Raw genomic sequence first — 20754 nt, forward strand, 5'->3', positions numbered from 1 at the left:
ATAGGTTGTGTATTAAAGGATGCACAGGATTTTCTGTAGTGTTACCACAATTCATGCACAGTCATGTCAACCATATCCATCATCATGTCATGTGTGCTGGGATGCAGTATTTTGCACTTACTTTGTAGTGATAGAGTGTGTCAATGGCGCGGGAAGGGGGGTGCTGCGGGGGCTGCAGCCCCCCCCGTCATAGCATCAGCCCCCCCCTGGTGGGGGGCTGTGGACTAACCTAATATTGTACTTAAAAACGTGAAAAAAATAAAATAATAAAAATAAAAAAAACAGACATAAACAATGTGTTTAATGTGGGATTAAGATATAGTGTATAAGATATAAACTAATGATTAATTATTTTTTAATATTTCGTTGATAAAAGACTAACCTAGCCTCCTCAGGAATGCTTCCGTCACCGTCAGAATAATTGGCTTCCGTCAGAATAATGGGCGTTTACTAGCCGCTCTCAAGCGCACGACCGCATGCATAATTTTGCCACAAAGAACCGGCTGAAGAAATGATTATGAATTTGTCAAAAATAGCAAGGAGACATTTAATTGTTTATTAATAAAATGGTGTTTTCTGTGTCGCTGCAAAGACGATGCGGACTCGACATGAACGCAAGAGAGAAATGCACATTTCATATGGATTAGGCCTACATATTCAGAGAGTAGCCTATTTATTTTCATTTTGAATATTTTCGTTTAAAAGTAGACATTTTTAAGCTTTCTATAATAGATAGACCTATATTTCTCAAAACTGTCTGTGAGGCACAAGCTGAGTTTTTGTGCGCCCTCCAGTTCATGTGCAATACAAGTGATGTGCCGGCACCTTATTACATTGTCCTGCTAATATATTTGCTTGTTTATTAAATACAGGCAATGGGTTGATAAAATATTGATCAAATTAAGATACAATTTATACAAAACGAAAATCTTTTAAACAGAGTCTTTCTACAAAACAAAACTCAATAAAGTGGTCAAAATCATGTCTTACCCACTCCATGTCTCAGGCTATTGCGCATGATGTATCATATCTTTCTCATGCTGCATGCTCACTTTCATAATAAACATTGATTAAATAAATAAAAAAATTACATTAGCCTATAATATTTAAACAAATATGAAACCAAATATGTTTTCTTTAATGGCTACAACACATAGCCTAAACAGTACAGAGATTTCTTTTTTATTATTTTTTTATTTATTTATTTTTATTAAACATCAAAGTACAAGTACATCAAGTACAATTTTTTGTGTATAAAACAGTAACAATCACGCCAGGGGAGAAGACTAGTAGAGAAATTTCATGTCGTCAGTCACAACATAATGACGTCACATATTTTCCAACCCAGCCCTCAGCCCCCCCCGCATGAAACAGCTTCCAGCGCGCCTGGAGTGTGTTGACTGAAATAAGTTTGTATGAATTAAGTTTTTGTTTTTGGAGAATGATATATCTTATCTGTTGTATTTGAGCAGGACAGGGATGCACTTTGGTGACACATAAAACAAATTACCAACAAATTCCACCATTTCCATCATGTTTGAAGTGCTTGCAGAATGCAAGCATTTCCTAATTTCAATTAAGAATTTTTTGTTATACTTAATCTTTTATTATATTTTTATACTGTCATCATTTGTAAAGTGTGTGTGTATATATGTACATATATGTGTGTGTGTGTGTGTGTGTGTGTGTGTGTGTGTGTGTGTGTGTGTGTGTGTGTGTGTGTGTGTGTGTGTGTGTGTGTGTGTGTGTGTGTGTTTCATATTTAATGACTTTTTGTGAAAAATGGAGACTTTTGAGGGTGGTTCTAGAGATTTTCTGAGGGAGGTGTTTGGCAAAACTGCGCACAAGGGATTTGTGTCAAAACTTAGTGAGCCTCCTGCCTAGACAGCATTTTGTGCTATCGTTCGGAACTCCCCACAAGTTCATTAACAGCATTTTTAGCTCTTACTAGTGTGCACACGAGTTCGTGAGTGGAGGAGCCCACGTCCACACACCCCCACCGGTAAACACACGCCTCACTTTAAAACTGGAGATTTAAATAATTTGGTTCATATCAGCAAGTGCCTGGCAAATGGATTATTACACTCCTCTGGTGTTTCAGATGTTACAGTGACAGTGCTGGAAAATAATGCGGTCTAGTAGCAGCCACGCGAACAAGACTCAGGTAAACTTTTTTGCTGGTCAGTTGTTTTATTTTACCTTAATAGTTTTACTTTTTAAGGCTTTAACTTCACTTAACAATGTCCCTGCAGTGAGTTGGAAGTTGTGCTGCATGCTCTGACAAGGATGGGTTCTGTTTCAACAGGCGCTCATTTCATTATGTTGTTTTCATGTCTGGAGTTTTGTGTTTTGATCTCTGGAGCCACTGCGATTTTTTCTCATTTCCTGTTTCCTTAATTTGTTCTTTCTTGTAAAGCTATTTAGAGAAAGAATGCGGAATATTTATTTACATCCAGATCAGACAGTGATTAGTTAAATGAGTGCTTTAAGATGCCTTAAACCAAAAATAAAATAAAATAAAATAAAAAATCAGATGCTTAAAACCCTGTAAGATGGTTTGTAACTGTAAAACTGCACATCTATAATAAGTGAACCCAAACCAGGTGGCAACTCTTTGTTATGGTACATGCCTCGAAGGGATGTGGAACAGGCAAATGGTTAACATGTATTATTCATGTTTACTGTGTCTGGATGAGACTAGTTCTTCTCTGTTTTGATAATGGCGTATACCTTAAAAAGTTATGATTTACAGATCCTGCCTCGGGTGACCATCCCAACTATGTTGTCATGACATGCTTTTCTCAGAACCACCGGACACTTCAATGCTTTACTGTGTCATTTTGAAATCTAATTAGTACTGAGAGAAATCATTTCGCAGTATTTATTAGATTTTAAAAGAAGTAAATATTTAAAAATACCATTACTAAAGAATCTAAAAAATCATACTGTTCTTCTTGGAAGCAAGAAGGAAAATGCTTGTCAGATATGTTTTGTGTGTGTGTGGTGTAAACCCATGTAGAGGCGTTTTTCATGGAAATGACTCAATCAAGAACATGACTCGGGAACAGATTTCCAAAATAGGAAAGTAACAACAAACTTCCGCTCTGGCTGGAATGTATCATAGCTTTATCTAGACACCCAGATATGCCCATGGAAGATGTAGGAACTTATTGCTGTTCTTTTTTATGATACGTAAAAATCAGATGTTACAATATGCAAAGGGATTAATAAAGAAAATAAGTAAATGAAAAGAAAAATCACATTTTTTATTTATGAAAAGAAAAAAAAACTCTTTGGTAAAAGACGTTTGTTTAAGCTCTTTGTAAACTATTTATAAGAGATATTAAATACAGTTTATTCATAAAAGTCACTGGCACAGTGCAATGAGAAGGAGTTTGCCTTTTAGAAAATATTTTTTTTTTTTTTTTTTTTCTGCCAATGGTCATTCCATCCAAAAAATATCATAATTCCAGTTCTTTAAATGGTTTAGATGTATTCCTATTTTTTCCATGGGTTTCTAAATTGTTTTTTAGAAAAGCAGACTGTTCAAATTGATACCATTTGTGTGCTGCCACCTAATTTGAGTTAAGTGTAATTTGATTTAGGAATAAAAGAGTCCTTTGACTGTGCTCTTTGCTCTGAGAAGCAGCCAGTACCCATATCCTCTGATAGTCATCTGACAATGCCATGTCACATGTCCAGTGTTGAGCACATACTGTATGGACCGGAGCTGATATAGAGAAACAATGTCATTTCAGATGTTTAGGGAAGCATAGATGATGCTGGAAGCAGAAGTCTTGAAAGCCCGGCTCACAGATTCATTAGGAACAATTAGGATCATGTGATGTCATAATGGTTAGAAGAATTCACAGGGAAGACATAGTTCTTTGTGAGCCAAGCTCATACTGTGTTTCTTGAATTTGTTGAAACTCCTTCTGTCTGTCTGGTGCAGGTGCTCCTCTGATGTTCTCCATGATGTGATGCAGTGACTCAGTGATGCTCTTGACACTTTCAGTGAACCAGTCAGAGGCGATCTGAGACTCATCTGTTATCATCACCTACCCTGAAGCCATTCATCATGATTGACCTGAGTTATCTGACAGAGGAAGAGCAAGAGATGATCCTGGCAGTGCTGAAGAGAGATGCAGAGCTTAAGAAGTTGGAAGAACAGAGGGTCAAGTGAGTTTAGCAGAAAGGTTCCTTGGTGGATGAAGAAAATAAATTAATTTGCTCTAATCATGTATAATTAGGCGTAACTAGTTATTAAAGCAATAGTCCATTAATGGGCCATTCACACAGAATGCATTTTTGCATTCCATATTTCCACTTTTCCATTGTTTTTGTATGTAAACACAGACGGACATCTTTTACCACTGGAGAATGTCCAAGATAACCCTGGATGAAGGATGAAAAAATGAAAACAGAATTTTCATTCTGAACTATCCCTTGAAACTACATAAGCATATAAAATCAAAAGCCATTTATTCCATCAAACTGTTTAATATTTTGCCATTAATTGCAAACATATGCAGGTTGTATGACATACCATCGTCCTTAACTTGAACAAATGTATAAAATAAAATTCGTCCCAGGCTACATTTAATATGGGTTACAGGTTTGAGTTTGTGTCAGTTGCATTTAATGTCCAACATAATATCTGGGTCCTGAAAAAAACAAAACAAAACAAGTTTCACTTCTCACAGTTAAACAGTCCAGAGTAACAGTTTACAGTTTAGACAATGTCTGGGATTCGTCAGTTTGGATGTCACTGCTAAAGCTCAGTCTGTAATGCTGGGACATCAGGATGTTTTTATTCTGTGACCATTAATACATGTATATATATGTATGTATGTTTGTTATATTTATTTATTTATAAATCTGATGTCCTTTCAGGCAGCTTCGTAAGACTGAGCGAGACAGAAGCAGGCTGAAGTACTTGACTGGGGAGTGGTTTTATGAGACAAAGAATCACAGACACAGAGACAGGATCCATGGCTCCGACATCATCAGAACGTCCATGAGACAGAAGAAACCCGTGACGATATGTGAGTGTTGCCAGCGGACAGAATCAGATAGAGAACGGGCTCTGTTTATGTCTCTCATTATTTCCATTGCATGTACCCCGTCCCTGATTAGCATCTGAACTCTGTTTACATCACTTTTTTTTGCTATATATCACATTTTTACCATTAATGAAAAATCACCCATAAATCAAAGCATTTATTAAATCATATACAGGTCCTTCTCAAAAAATTTGCATATTGTGAAAAAGTTCATTATTTTCCATAATGTAATGATAAAAATTAAACTTTCATATATTTTAGATTCATTGCACACCAACTGAAATATTTCAGCTCTTTTATTGTTTTAATACTGATGATTTTGGCATACAGCTCATGAAAACCCAAAATTCCTATCTCAAAAAATTAGCATATTTCATATGACCAATAAAAGAAAAGTGTTTTTTAATACAAAAAAAGTCAACCTTCAAATAATTATGTTCAGTTATGCACTCAATACTTGGTCGGGAATCCTTTTGCAGAAATGACTGCTTCAATGCGGCGTGGCATGGAGGCAATCAGCCTGTGGCACTGCTGAGGTGTTATGGAGGCCCAGGATGCTTCGATAGCGGCCTTAAGCTCATCCCAGAGTGTTGGGTCTTGCGTCTCTCAACTTTCTCTTCACAATATCCCACAGATTCTCTATGGGGTTCAGGTCAGGAGAGTTGGCAGGCCAATTGAGCACAGTAATACCATGGTCAGTAAACCATTTACCAGTGGTTTTGGCACTGTGAGCAGGTGCCAGGTCGTGCTGGAAAAACAAAATCTTCATCTCCATAAAGCTTTTCAGCAGATGGAAGCATGAAGTGCTCCAAAATCTCCTGATAGCTAGCTGCATTGACCCTGCCCTTGATAAAACACAGTGGACCCCAACACCAGCAGCTGACATGGCACCCCAGACCATCACTGACTGTGGGTACTTGACACTGGACTTTAGGCATTTTGCCATTTCCTTCTCCCCAGTCTTCCTCCAGACTCTGGCACCTTGATTTCCGCATGACATGCAAAATTTTCTTTCATCCGAAAAAAAGTACTTTGGACCACTGAGCAACAGTCCAGTGCTGCTTCTCTGTAGCCCAGGTCAGGCGCTTCTGCCGCTGTTTCTGGTTCAAAAGCACACGCCTGTGCACGGTGGCTCTGGATGTTTCTTCTACTCCAGACTCAGTCCACTGCTTCCGCAGGTCCCCCAAGGTCTGGAATTGGTCCTTCTCCACAATCTTCCTCAGGGTCCGGTCACCTCTTTTCGTTGTGCAGCGTTTTTTTTGCCCACACTTTTTTTTCCTTCCCACAGACTTCCCACTGAGGTGCCTTGATACAGCACTCTGGGAACAGCCTATTCGTTCAGAAATTTTCTTTCTGTGTCTTACCCTCTCGCTTGAGGGTGTCAATGATGGCCTTCTGGACAGCAGTCAGGTCGGCAGTCTTACCCATGATTGCGGTTTTGAGTAATGAACCAGGCTGGGAGTTTTTAAAAGCCTCAGGAATCTTTAGCAGGTGTTTAGAGTTAATTAGTTGATTCAGATGATTAGGTTAATAGCTCGTTTAGAGAACCTTTTCATGATATGCTAATTTTTTTGAGATAGGAATTTTTGGGTTTTCATGAGCTGTATGCCAAAATCATCAGTATTAAAACAATAAAAGACCTGAAATATTTCAGTTGGTGTGCAATGAATCTAAAATATATGAAAGTTTAATTTTTATCATTACATTATGGAAAATAATGAACTTTTTCACAATATGCTAATTTTTTGAGAAGGACCTGTATATCATGTAGTTCCATAAGATGTTTTAGATGTGGGGTTGTGTCTGTTAATGCATGTTTGGGCATAACAAATGTCTCTTATTGTAGTGGAACTTTCTCAAAGATGGTCTGAGAAACCCAGTTGTGTTTATGGTGAGAAGAAAGATGTGTACATCCCTCCAGAGCTTCTAGGCCTTATTGAGGATCCATCCACAGAATCACACAATGAGAGGTGAGCTTTTGGTGTTAAGTACATTTATGATTCGAACATTCCAGTATAGTGTTTCATCTGATTGAAACGTGGTGCAGCACATGCTGGAATATATTGGGTTTTCTTGTTTTTTTTGTGATACCTGTGATGTGAAATCTTGTAGAATGCAGTGTAATCACGTTTATAGGAATGTTTGTAATTTATGTAATTAAGTATGCTATTCATTATGATACCAGGTACAAAAATTTTAAAATGTTACGTTATTAGATGTTTGTGTTCATTCACCTATTTTTCATGCCATAGGCGAGATACAACCAAAGCATAACAAAACACTTTATAACAACTATTAGGTCTTTATATAAACTCATATCATGTTAGTGTGTGGAGTTTTTGGGGGGTCGGTAAGATTTTTAAGTGTCTCTTAAGCTCACCCAGGGTGCATTATTATAATTTTTTTAAATACAGGAAAAACAGTAATATTTTGAATTATTATTTCAGTTTAAAATAAAATATTTGTTTTTTGTTTTTTTTTTTTTTTATTTTATTTATTTGATATGTGATATGGAGTTTTGAGTTTTAACAGCTGTTATTATGTAGAATATTTTATTGGAAAATCTAAAAAAAAAAAAAAAAAAAAAAAAAAAAAAGGAACATCTTAGTGGGTATGTGTACGTTTTATTTATTCATCTATCTATTTTTTCTTTCAGACAGCAAATTCATGTAACATTTTCCATGTAAAATAATTAGAAATGCCTTGAACACAAATTAATAATGGTAATAAAAAGTAGCAATAAAAAGTTCCTAAACTCAAAATTGCATTTCTGTTATCAGTACCAAGCACATTCCATTGTTATACTTGATTAAAGGAAGTTTTGGCGGCTCTGCCTTTTCAAAACACTAACGCTGCATCCACCCATTAGCCTGGCTGGACTGATCATGCTGTCATCAGCAGCCTTAATTTTGTGGACACTAGCTTTTAAAGCTCTCATATCACAGCTCATGTAAAACAACATGAAAAGAAAGGTAATGTGTCTACCAGTTTATGCATACTTGTTTATGAAACGTTTGTGGATTTGGCAGAGATTCAGGAGTGAACCTGTACTCTAGGTCTAACATAATCTGTAGGGCAAACTTTTCCCATGTTTTCCCAGACATTGGTGAGGGAATCTGGAGCCAATAAGCTGCTTCAAGGGTCAGATTTCACGTGCTGCTGTTTTTCCCTCTGTCTGACACCATGTAATTGCATTATACTGTCACATCGCAGCATGGAAACTTAGTGCTTGCTGAATCTTGTGACTTTCCAGGGGCTTCAGGACCAGCACCATAGAGATGTATTGATGATTGAATATAGACATATAGAAACTGTTCACAATGCACAAAGCTTTCAGTGGCCTGTTGGTTTTTATCATCTTACATTTAATATATGACCAAATCACCTCCATACAGGGCGGATGATGAGTTGCCGGAAGCCCAGCGGGAAGGGCAGATACTTCAAATCAAGGTATACTACACTAAATCCAGTTACTCATTCATTTTGCATTTTATTATGCATTTTCATGATTCCATTAAATTTATTATGTAGCCAAGGCAGAATCCATTCAGTAGTGTGCGATCGCAGAGAGATGATGCCAGACTTATCAATGGAGTGAAAGAGGCTGATCAGATACCTGCTGAGGGTGAGAATTATCTTCTAAATTGATCCTCAAATTGATTTTTATACACCCCATAGAGTATGTCACTCTATAAAAAAAATTGTTCAGTTTATTGTTAAAAAAATTTTTGACTACATGTTTCATTTATTGAAGTATATTGTAATTTTTTGTTAATATTTTTAATTTCATATTTCATTTACTGATATAATGTAATTTTGAACTACTAAAATCTGTTTTGCTAATTGTATAAATTATCTAGTGATTCTTTTTTTTTTTTTTTAAGTAAATTTTTTTATTTAATGATTACAAGTTTGTTTTACAGTTTTTAATGTAGTGTTACAGCTATATACCAGCTCTCCGCTTTTGACAGATGATCTCTATGATCTAAAAGATGTGATTACCACAGATTTAACATTTGTGTGATTATTTTGATACTGTTCGGTCCAGTAATAGATGGACTAGCAGATTGGTTGTGGTTTTATTGGAGTTTTATGTTCTGAAGAGCAAAGGGTCAGAACATATTTCTTGCAAGAACAATAAGTTTGTTTGTCTGATCCCCATTGCATATAGCATGTTTACCTCTTCTGGGCTATGGTGTTAGCTTGACATGATCTGTGCTCTAAGTGTAATAACTGAATGCCATCTGCATGCATATCTGTTAAACCTTATCACTGTATAATGCAGTGGTATTTGTATTATATGTTGGCAACAAAACTTGTTGGTCCCTGGTTTTTGATTATGAACGTATCGAATTCTTCTTTGAGGTCATACAGGAGTGTAAACACTCAATAATCATTTGCACAAGTACAACAATAGAGTAGTTTTGTATATTTCCAGGATACAACTCTACTATGCTTATATGATTAGTAGAGAATAGCCAAGCTGTAGTTTTATAATTGGCATTGAAATGTAATGTGTGGCATTTAGTGTTATTACAATACATGTGAAAAAGGTGCCGTGGCCAAAATATTTCTGCAGAAAGTTGAACCTGTTGTAGTGGTCTTGAGTAACAAGTCTTTAAGGAGCTGCCAAACTTTAAGAAGATTATACTGAGAAATATGTTGTTCTAAGTAGTTAAGCTGCCACGCATGACCAGTCTACCTCAGACATAGATGGTACATTTTTGATGGGCTTTTAGTGTGTAGTAAAGCTAGTATTATTGTTATGAGTGCAAAGGGTTCAAAGTTGTGAATATTTGGAATAGGCCACAAATACACTGTAAAAGTAAAAATGTGAGTACTGACTGTGACTACTCTGCTGAACTATGTTGGCCTATACTTGATATGGTATCAATATATCTATTATCCCTGACTTGAAGACGTACCATTATATTCTTAGGTTGCTTGCACGCTTTTATCCCATGCATCTCATTGCTGTACCATTCAAATTCCCTCAATTAACAGATACTGTACTGCTGTTACAAGAACAGAACTGTTAATTGGAATGCAAAATGAATTCATCATAAAACATGAATTCATGTTTTTGTGCATGTATGTGTCTTTGCTTCTTCTTTTACTGCTTCATTACCCAACTATTTGGTTATTTTTCAGAGACTTTCCTTCCAGCTGAGAACTATACACTCCATCACACTACTCCAAACACAGACAACACTGACACCCACATAGTCACACAATGCAAACCTGTGCCAAAAAAAAGATTACTGCTGTACTCCTGCAACAACTCTTCCCTGGACACTGTCATGGGTGGCAATGGAGTTAAACAAGTCGTGACCCCTGCTCCCAGAGGCATCCTGAAGCACAGCATCTCTAGCTGTAGCTCTACTGACTCCCTGCATCTCCAGATTTCTACCAATGATGACAGCAGCAGCAGTCAGTCTTCAGCTTCAGTCAGCCCCTTCAGTCCTGAAACTCCCATCAGCCCTCCTCTTTCCCCCTGCTCAGTGCACTCTGTGTCAGGGTGGTTAGATAGGAAACAGGTTCGCTTCTCCTCTGTTGTTGGGTCTATAGAGAGAGTGCAAGGAGAGCACAGTGTCCTGGAAGAAGACTGGGGTCCTCTGTCGGAACCAGATAGAAGCAATACCACAGACAACGGTAACATGGTTGTATCCACGAGAAGTACTCAAAAGGATAGTTCAACCAGGAAATTAAAATTCTTTTACTCGCTGTCGCATGTTGTTCCAAACATGTATTTAAAGGCATTCTTCAAAATACCTTCTGTGTTCCACAAAAAAAAAGTAACAAGTTTGGAATGACATGTGGGTGAATAAATGATCAGTTTTGAGTTTCAATTTTCACTCTGGTTGAACTATCCAATTAACGCATGGAATTAGCATAGCGGTCTGAGAATTGTCAACTTCCTGTGGTTTACAAAATTATACACAGCAGTCTGAACGAGCATCCCAATGTGGTGAGCACTGAGCCTGTAAAGGTTGAGGGAAGGACAGGTAGATGGGTTGTCCAACCAGATAGTGAGAAATGCTTGTTCCAAAACCCTTTTGGTAAGACACCTTGAACCTTAACAATATAATCAAACCCAAAAAATGTGTTTAAGTGAGATAATCTGCTAAAAAATCTATTAACCTGTAATTCAGCAGTTAAGATGCTAACTCATCAATACACCCTCATACTAACTCCATGTGCGTGCGTACCATATACATACAGCACATGGCTTCTGGTGAATGCTCATGTGTATGCTGATTAATCCACAAATGTTGATTAGTAAATAAGCACTGCAAGAAATGACTACTGTCTGGGGGTTAACTGCAATTTTAAAGTGTAATTTTATCATCTGATCTCAGGAATCATGGTCAGATTTATGTCATTTAATGTAATATTGTTTTGGAAGTCATTATTCTCTCAAAGTATTATTCTCTCACTTGCATGCAAAAATTTAACTGTAAAACTTGTGATTGTCTTCACTGCAGGACATCATGAGGTTTATGGTGAGCCTCAGCACTCACAGGTGTCCAACTTCCATGGCTCTACTGAGGTAGCAGGTAAGGCCATTGGGTTACGTGCAGAGGGCCAGACTGATAAGGTTACAGTGGAAGAGGGTCGTTCATTTTCTAAGGTATTTGAATGGTTTGGGAGAGGCTCTCGAGATGGAAAGCTGAAGGAGTCGCCAGTTAAGAATGAGATGAATGAAGAGGAACCAAAAGATCATGAAAGCCCAGAAGCCAAGTCAGAAGATTCAGTGCCTCCAGTTTTACAGCCAAAGACCAAGCCTCCACCAAAGACACGTAGGGGGCTTTTTTCATTGTTTTCGAGAGCAGAGAAAAAAGATAAGAGTCCTGAAGTTCAAGCATCTGACCAAGATGAGATAAGTCAAGATAAAACAGAAAGTTCTGAATATAAAAAATCTTGTACTTTGAGGTCTGAAGATGATAATTTACCTCCACAGACCTCTGTTCCTACAAACAGCAAGACTGCAGAAATACTGCAGGTAAAAACAGACAAACAAATATGCGAAGATCCTCCTCAAATAGAGACGTTTGACCAAGGTGAAATATCACCAGGAAGACTAGCCAACCTGAAGTCATTCTGGGAAAGGGGGAACAAAGGACCTAAAATATTGAGCATCAAAAGAGAAGCCGAGGTAGAAGAAAGTGAGCCATCTCAGCTTAATGAGAATTATCATGATGCTGAGGAACGAAGGTTGTCAGATTCCAGCATCAGCCCATCCAAACCCAATCCAAATGATCCTAAGCCAAATCCAGTTGATGTACAATCTACATCATGTGAGATTTCTCCAATCTTACATAGAAGAACATCCAGTGGTGTTGATATATCAGTCATATCCTCACTTGAAGATGAGAAACCTTCTAGTTTGGAGAGCAATAGGCTCTCAGAAGTTTCAAGCAGTGAACTACAAACTCTCACAGTAAAAATGAATGCCAAATTGTCACCCAGTTCATTGCTAAAACACAAAGATAAATCTCTGGGCAATGAGCTACAGGAAGAGTCAATCGCCATGGACATATCAGACTTGAAGAAGGAAATCGCCACCTTCAAGATGTCCCTAGGTCAACAGGAGGATAAAGTTTCAATTAATGATCTCAAGTCATTTTGGGAGAAAGAAAAAGGTGGCCTTAGAGTAATTGTTGGTTCACCAACATACACAGCTTATGTTAAAGATCCATCCCCAGAGTCATCTCCAAAACGTTCTTCAATAGAACTTTCTGAACCTCAGTTTGACATCAGGTCAACCAGCCCAAGTTTCCCAGGCAGAATGAGTTTCAAAGAGGCTGGACTGACACAAAAAGAGAAGATGGAACAGACCGAGGAAAACCAAAAAAGTCCAAGTACAGTGCCATTACAAGACCTTCAAGATATCAGAGGTAGGGTACCTTACATCACCCAGAATATTTCTAATTTCAAACAGTCCATTTCAGACGAACACTCAAAGCTAAGTCCACCATCATCTCCCCTCAGAAGTCTCCTTGCAAAAGGTCAACATGATGAGCCACAGCCCACTGACATTTACCACCCAAAACACCAAGATCAAACCAGAACTCCCAGTCCATTACTGCAGTCTAAAGTACCTCGTAGAGATTCATATCCAAACAAAGAAACCAGGAAGGATCCCTTAGGTTCTCCCTTAAGAACCTTTGCGATAGATATTAATCCCGCCAACAAGAGTCCATGCACTTTAAGGGTTAATCCAGGGCAAACCAGGTCTTGCATCTCTCCTGAACACCACAGGAAGACTTCAGATGGAGGCTGTGATGTAAGACCCATCATGCCCAAAGAACGAAAGTTGTCAGCGGACTCTCTGACCCGGTTTTATATTCCCCTGAGTTTACACTATTACCTGGGCATACCTGAGCAGGCAGTCTTAGATGAAAGAAAACAGGTTAATGTGCAGGCAGGTGAAACTTTTGAACAGGTGAACCAAGGCAGAATGAGCAATGAGAGCTCCCCTTCTCAACACTCCCTGCTTGAATCAGAGGAGATCACCTTTGACTCCTCTGGGAGCTCCACACCTGAAGCCTGGTCAGTCTCACACGCCAGTTCATACTGTGAGCTCACCTCTCCATTTTGGTACAATCTAGTTTCAGTAGAAAAGAACATGATTGGTTCTGTGATTCTTGTGGAAGCAGGGTTTATGTCCTAAAACAGTTGATCAGTCTGTCCTGAGAAACATATCCTACTTGATACTTTGCTCAAGCAAGTTGCTCAAGTTTTAGACATGATAAAATTACCTTCTTGTTCTACAGGTTTATGACTATTTAAGCCCTGCCTCTACGTGTTTCTATAATATGATCTAATTCAGCAATCAGAACTTTTTTATGTGAAATCATGAAACTTTTTTTTGGTTTGTTATTTTTTAAATTCTTGGTAAGTTTCATTTTATAACATGGTGTTTAAAATGACACTGAAGGTTACCTCTGACACTGAAAAATCAGCTTACAATCATTAAAGTCTTTATTATGTTGTTTTAATTTATTAAATTTTATATTTCATAATTATTTTATTTTTTTGAAATTGTTATATTTTAAATCTGTAACTAATATTAAATTATTTATTATTTGGCTATATTGATTTTCAATGAGCTTTTTTGGTCACTTTAATGTTATTTTTAAAATTACATACATTGTACATAATAATAATTACATATACATTTCAAATCCCCTGAAGCCAGAAAGCCAATGGATTGAAATACCACATTAAATCAGTGTTTCAAATCAGATATTCAGTACTAATAGTTGTATATAATGGATCAGTAGACTTCTGTTTTTGTATGGTTTGCTGATTCTTTTTTGATATGGGCCGTGACAGGGGACAGTGAGGATGACAGCCCTGTCAAAGCTGCCCTTGAACGAGCCAATGCCAGACCCATCTCTATTTCCAAGAGTTTAGAGGACATGGCATCCACACCTTTACGTAAGTTTCCTTTATCTTTCTTGCCCTATGTTTTGTTGACTTTAAGACCTTATTTAAGGTAAAGCCAAAATGTTTTGGTCTTTAAGAATCATGGGTATTACAGAGACCTAGCTCAGTTCTGTATGAGTAACAGTCTCTTTTGCCCTCTGCTGGACATTTGTTAATAACTCCCAGTGTCTCTAGTGTAATTGAAAGATAGCATACCCAGGTTTCTCAAGCATTTATGCTGTACTGCATTTCACAGTGTTTAATAATATAATTAATCCATATTTGTTTAAATCTTTATTTAACAATACTTTGTCATCTGAACCGGAGAGATGGAAGACTGACCCAAGGAGTGAAGTTGGGCTGAGTATGGAAAATGGTAAATATTTGTCTTTTTAATAAATAGATAAATAATAATAAATCAGTAATAAAGTAAATACACGTCAATTTGTAAATACATTCCATAATTATTTTAAATGATTTTGATATCAGCCTCTGCTGTAGCTTATTAACTAATGGTCATAGAGTATTATACATTTGCATTATTACATTAAGAGCAGAAGGTAAGCCCCTGACATTAAATTAGCATCAAGGACATTAAACCTCCTTTTCATAATCGACCCTTGGTCTTTCATGTATATTTTACTTGAAATGGCTAAGGGAATGCATTAACTGACGCATGAAAATTTGATGAGCACATGGATTAATGGCAACGATTAAAGTGGTTTGCATTCCGTACCACCCAAATCATGCATCTAATGGTGAGGTAGATGGAGTAACTAAATCAATTATCTATATAAAATATAAAATGTGCTCTTCAAAATCTCAGAACTCTTCAGAATTAGTTATTTCTACTAAAACTAATTCAAATTCATTCCATCTGTATCTTGATCCAGAATGTGCATCCACTAAAATTACTGTTTCCTTTGTATCAGTATCTGCAGTCACTTCCAACACCAAAACATCCTTCTCCGACCCAGAACAGGTGAAGATGATGAGTATGTCAGTGCCTGCATTCATGCAACAAGAGGTAAAACTCAAACCAAAACCCATGAGCAATGCTGATGTCGAATAACACTGGATTAGTTCTAAAATGTCTTATTTTTATGATTTGCCTTATCACTGCCTATAGCTAAACACCACCATCCACTGCCTTTATTAACCTGCATACAAGCTAACAATCTCCTGTTGTTTGTGCATGTGACTAATAGATGGATTTCAGAAACAGTGATTGTGCATCAGTGAGCAGTTTCCACTATGACAGACTGAGAACATGCAACACTCCTTCTAATTTTAGCACTTGCTCTGAAGTGGCCTCCATGTCCTCTGTATGTGACACCATCTAATTTTGCTCTAATATAATGCAAATGCACGTATTAATCTATTTTTGCACGTTTATAACATGCAATAATGAAAAGGTTTCTGTATAGATCTGTGTCTCTGTGCGGGGTATTTGCAGGTCACTGGCAGTGTAATGAGCATCTACAGTAGTGAGTTGGGTAATGTGGAGGTCAAAGGCGCAATCCAGTTCGCCATTCACTACGTGCAAAAACTGGGAGAGTTCCACATCTTTGTTGTGCAATGCAAGGACCTCGCCGTGGCAGATGTAAAGAGGAACCGATCTGATCCGTAAGTGAAATAATAATTTTCTCATCAAAAGAATATAGCTTCTCTCAAGATAGATAAACAATAATAAATGTGCTCTGTTTGATTGAACTTCAGGTATGTTAAATGTTACTTGTTACCTGACAAAGCAAAATATGGAAAGAAAAAAACATGCGTGAGGAAGAAGACTCTGGATCCAACTTACAATGAAATACTACGGGTATGAGAATTATAAACTTTTTGAGATATGTTTTGAATCTGATGATCGAAGTTGTCTTTTCCATGCAGTTCAAGATTCCAGTGGAGACACTGAAAACCCAGAAGCTGAACACCTCTGTGTGGCACAACGACACTTTTGGGCGTAACATGTTTCTTGGAGAGGTTGAGCTCGATTTGGCCGAATGGGATTTCAGTAACTCTCAGATGAATGAGTATTTCCTTAAAGGAAGGGTAAGATAACAATAATCATGTATATTTGGTTAAAATAACCTGTAAGGATAGTCTTAAACTGGTGGCCCACAGATCAAGTCTGTATCTAATATTGCTAAAGATATGGACAGCAAAACATTTTTCTAAAGGGCTTTTCTTGAGAAGTCTGTGAACAACACATATAAAATCCTATACTAAAGGGTATGAGGTCATGTTTGTTGGAATTCCACTAAAGCATGTATTTCTAAATCAACCCAGATCCAGGTTCCCACCAGCCCAAAACATTCTGTCGGCAGCGTGGAAATGGGTGCAGAGATTAAAGTTGCTCTGCGTTTCGTCCTACAGACTTCTCACAGTAAGATGCTGACACTTTGCATTTGACTAAAAATATGTTTTTAGAAGCATCTTTCTTTCTGATAACATGTCAATTCTGTAGGTCACAAGAACAAGAGGAACGGTGAGTTGCAAATATGGGTGAAAGAATGCAAGAATCTGCCTATAACCAGAGGTGTTGCCATTGACCCCTTTGTTAAATGGTATTTACAGCTGTTTTATTGGATATATTTTTATATATGTTGGATCATTAAATGTGGGATGCCCATCACGTGTGAATTTGGTCTTTTCAGCGCAGTCCTCCCAGATACCAGCCGGAAAAGCCGTCAGAAGACCAGAGTGTTGAAGAGGGCATCTAACCCAGTGTTTAACCACACAATGGTGTATGATGGTTTCAGGCAAGAGGACCTCAAAGAGGCCTGTGTGGAGCTTACTGTGTGGGATCACTATAGACTCAACAACCGCTTTATTGGGGGTATTAGGCTGGGTCCAGGAACAGGTAACTGAAAGAGAAATTACAACTATACTTAAAAAAAAATTATTAAAAACAACTGATTGTCAGTATTATTTCAGGTAAAAGTTATGGCACTGAAGTGAACTGGATGGACTCTAATGTTGCTGAAGCAGCCCAGTGGGAGAGAATGATGCAGTCTCCAGATGAATGGGTGGAAGATATTTTACCTTTGAGAATGATGGTCATGGCAAGAATGTCTAGATAGTAAGAAACCGAGGCATATGGTGACACTTTATAAAGATTACATGAAAAATGATTGTGAACATGAAGTATGCAGTATGTAGGAAGACACTGTGTAATGTTAAATATATAGGAGTTAACTTGATGGTTTCTTGACATTTATGTTGAGGAAGAAAAAGAGAATGAAAAATATAATATGCTTGTTATTGTAAAGTATGTGGATTTAATGTCTTAAAATAAAAAATGCCTTAAATCTTTCAATTTGCAGCAAATACGATCGTTTGTTTATTGCCTTGAGAGAGTATCCTAAGACGTTGATTTTAATAAACTTTTATAAACTGGCATCACTTTTATATGTAAAATTCTGTATGTCTAGTAATAAATAAACATACATTTTGTTGTTTTGTACAATCTATGGTAAGGAACTATAGACTGACAGCAATCGATTCTGTAAGAAAAAGAGTGAATGGTTGCGATTCTTCTATGATAAGCGATGATTAGTTGAAGTTCCTCTATGATAAAGGAGTCGCCATTTTATTTCCTCTCAGTGTCGTCTTAAGCGCGTTGCTTGGCTTTACAACGTCTGAGCTTAAATGACTTTTCTGTCATGTTAATGTAGTTTTCTTCATTCAATCGACGTCAGAAGACATCAGGATTCGATTTAAGGTAAGTTACTCCGGTTATAAACAAAAATTGTGTAGTTTTCTTTGCGTGAAGAAACTGCTTTGTCACGCAGATCAAGGCGCGCAACGGCGGCCTACTATCAAAACCACTGGGAGATGATGTTCTTTGTTGTATTTGATATTAAGAGTTGTTCATATATCGATTATTACATTAAAAGTAAGCGGATATATTGACGTGCACGGTTTTTTTTTTAATAAAGAAAAAACCTATAACGTTATTTGTTTTGTTAGATGTTTGCTAAGTACGGAAGAATAATCGTGTATGTGACGAATAAAAAAAATCTCGAAAAAAAGTTTTGTTAGATGTTTGCTAACCCATTTTTATAAAAAAATCTCGAAAAAAGAATGTGGATCGATTTCTCTTCATTTCTCCTCACCAGACTGATTTGGCTTTCTCTAGTCGAACATTTCTCCGTGGTTTGGCAGCTTTATATAGCTGTAATTTTCATTGCTTTCTCCCATACAATAAAAATAAACTTTTGTGTGCAGATTGTTGCTGTTATTTATTTTGTGCTAATTTCCTAATGTTTTCTTTCTATACAGTTTCCACAATATCCAGAAACACAGCCATGATCACCAGAAAAAGAGGAAGGAGCAGCCTAAACGCTGATATCACATGTACAAGTACCTCCCACGAGATTGATGGTGTTTCGAAAACCAGTAATACAAGAGAAACCAACATGCAAACTTCCCCAGAAAGCGACACCAATGATTGGGGCCTGGATGATCTGCTTGGCTCCGGGTTCAACTGGGACCTGGACAACGACGTGCTTGATGCTTTTGTCAACTTTGAATCACAGACAGCGACCAGCGATGAGACAAACCAAAGCGCAGAACTTGACGTGGCCACATCCTGCAGTAGAGGTGCTGTCCGGAGGTCAAAACTGCAAGACGTCTCCAGTCGGATCATCAACAAGAACGCCATTGCGGCGCGGATGAACCGTTTAAAGAAGAAAGAATACGTCAGTGGCTTGGAACAGAGAGTTGGTTCTTTGACAACAGAAAATCGTGTTCTCAAGCAGGAAAACGACAATCTCAACAAGAGAGTGGAAGAGTTGGAGAATGAAACTAGGTACCTGAGAGCCGTGTTGGCCAATGAGAGCATGCTGGCTCAGCTGTTGTCTAGATTGAGCGGTGTGAACGGCATGAAATTCTCTACCTCGCTTTTCCAGGAATCCAACGAGAACGACCACGATTACGCCATGCCGAAGAAGAGGGTGAAGGTGGAAGACAAAGATACTGCAGGTGGCGTCTGCCTGCATGTGGACAAAGACCACGTCTCGGTGGAATTCTGCACCAAATGTGCAGAGAGTTCAAGCTTGTCGCATAAAATGTAGGGTCAAGTATTTTACCTTTTCAACGTTTTCCGAGACTGAACATTTGCACAAGATGTAAATGAGGGGACATGACGACAGTAATTGTCAAATATAGAGTTAACTGTTTAAATGTGTGCAGAGCTTGAATGGCATGTCTGTTGAACTTGCTTTCAATACAAGTTACTGCTAAACTTGTTGACAGTTTTCTTCTAGGTGCTTGGTCCGCCATGCTGGATGACTGGGTCACAGAACATCCTTGACTGCTGAAATCCATGGTAAGGATCGAGAAGTAGAAGACTGCACAGAACTGGTTAACTCCTAAGATGAAGACAATGCTATTTGCCAGTTCACGGCACAATACAAACTGTAAATAAACTATAATTTTTGTTTTGTTTTCATTTGCTATCTGTTTAAAGTATTGAAGATAACCTACAGAAAGAAATTAAGCATTGTTTTTTTTTTTTTTTTTTTATCACATACTTTGGATGTTTATTGGATTACACAGATGTAGTATGTAATTTCAGTTAAAGTAGACTTTAAGGGAAGTAGTTGAATGGACAGAATGGATTATGTAAAAGTTTTGTGTTTGAGTGATGTTTTATGATTGGATTAATCTGTTATGTGTATCTGTTTATTCAGGATTGATACATTGATGTTGATTTCAAAGCAAGCTTGTATTTTGCTGAAACTAGATGAGCCCTTTCTGAAATATCGCTATTTTTCTAAAGAATGTTTTTCATGTAGAACCCTTATTTTTCTTTATGCTAAAGTGGATTTTGCTGTGGGGAAAGCAGAAGAATCGGGACCAGCAGCTTGCATCATGGCCTGGTAAATTTAAAAAAAGGTAGTACTTGAAACAGTGTAAGTTACAGTTTTACTGATTCTTTATCACATTTATAAAGATGTCAGATGCTATCGTGTACATTTAGCATCTAAATGAGTGTTTAAACTTCTGTTTATAGTAATGTTTTATTACAAGGCATTGAACATCCGCATCATATCCATGTGTTTCATCTTGATTTGTTAAAGCATTTGGGCTTTATTTGACATTTGTCAGGAGAATAAGTATGTTCTGTAACAGCATTTTTGAAAGGGTCATGGTTTTTGAACATGAACATCTATATGTGATTTGTAATGGAAATCCAAAGACTGTGCTGGGACATGGCTGCAGCATGAAATGTAATAAATTTTCATTTGAGGAA

The 20754-nt window shown here is 37.4% G+C and overlaps 2 protein-coding genes across 16 annotated transcripts; both read left to right on the plus strand.

Annotated features, from left to right (window-relative positions):
* Positions 1 to 1819: 1819 nt before the first annotated feature.
* Positions 1820 to 18014, plus strand: sytl2a (synaptotagmin-like 2a). Of its 14 annotated transcripts, none has more exons than XM_042732707.1 (20): positions 1820 to 2002; positions 2102 to 2180; positions 3953 to 4179; positions 4894 to 5045; positions 6910 to 7033; positions 8459 to 8513; positions 8595 to 8688; positions 10215 to 10715; positions 11549 to 13642; positions 14403 to 14507; positions 14821 to 14871; positions 15428 to 15522; positions 15704 to 15820; positions 15952 to 16121; positions 16215 to 16317; positions 16386 to 16547; positions 16785 to 16881; positions 16963 to 17062; positions 17153 to 17358; positions 17433 to 18014. In XM_042732707.1, exons 3-20 carry the CDS (start codon positions 4079 to 4081, stop codon positions 17576 to 17578), a joined length of 4473 nt encoding a protein of 1490 aa, XP_042588641.1. In that variant the 5' UTR covers positions 1820 to 2002; positions 2102 to 2180; positions 3953 to 4078; the 3' UTR covers positions 17579 to 18014. The 14 variants fall into 14 exon arrangements, with proteins under 14 accessions (XP_042588641.1, XP_042588640.1, XP_042588642.1 ...); XM_042732706.1 differs by having other exon boundaries at positions 2102 to 2164; XM_042732708.1 differs by having other exon boundaries at positions 2102 to 2164; positions 4016 to 4179.
* A 66-nt stretch (positions 18015 to 18080) lies between these two features.
* Positions 18081 to 20754, plus strand: crebzf (CREB/ATF bZIP transcription factor). 2 transcript variants are annotated; one of them, XM_042732766.1, is made up of 3 exons: positions 18081 to 18219; positions 18780 to 19918; positions 20323 to 20754. In XM_042732766.1, exon 2 carries the CDS (start codon positions 18806 to 18808, stop codon positions 19571 to 19573), a length of 768 nt encoding a protein of 255 aa, XP_042588700.1. In that variant the 5' UTR covers positions 18081 to 18219; positions 18780 to 18805; the 3' UTR covers positions 19574 to 19918; positions 20323 to 20754. The 2 variants fall into 2 exon arrangements, with proteins under 2 accessions (XP_042588700.1, XP_042588699.1); XM_042732765.1 differs by having other exon boundaries at positions 18780 to 19827; positions 20323 to 20387.

This window comes from Cyprinus carpio, chromosome B10 (genome assembly GCF_018340385.1).
Source record: "Cyprinus carpio isolate SPL01 chromosome B10, ASM1834038v1, whole genome shotgun sequence".
NCBI classification, from domain to species: Eukaryota; Metazoa; Chordata; class Actinopteri; order Cypriniformes; family Cyprinidae; genus Cyprinus; species Cyprinus carpio.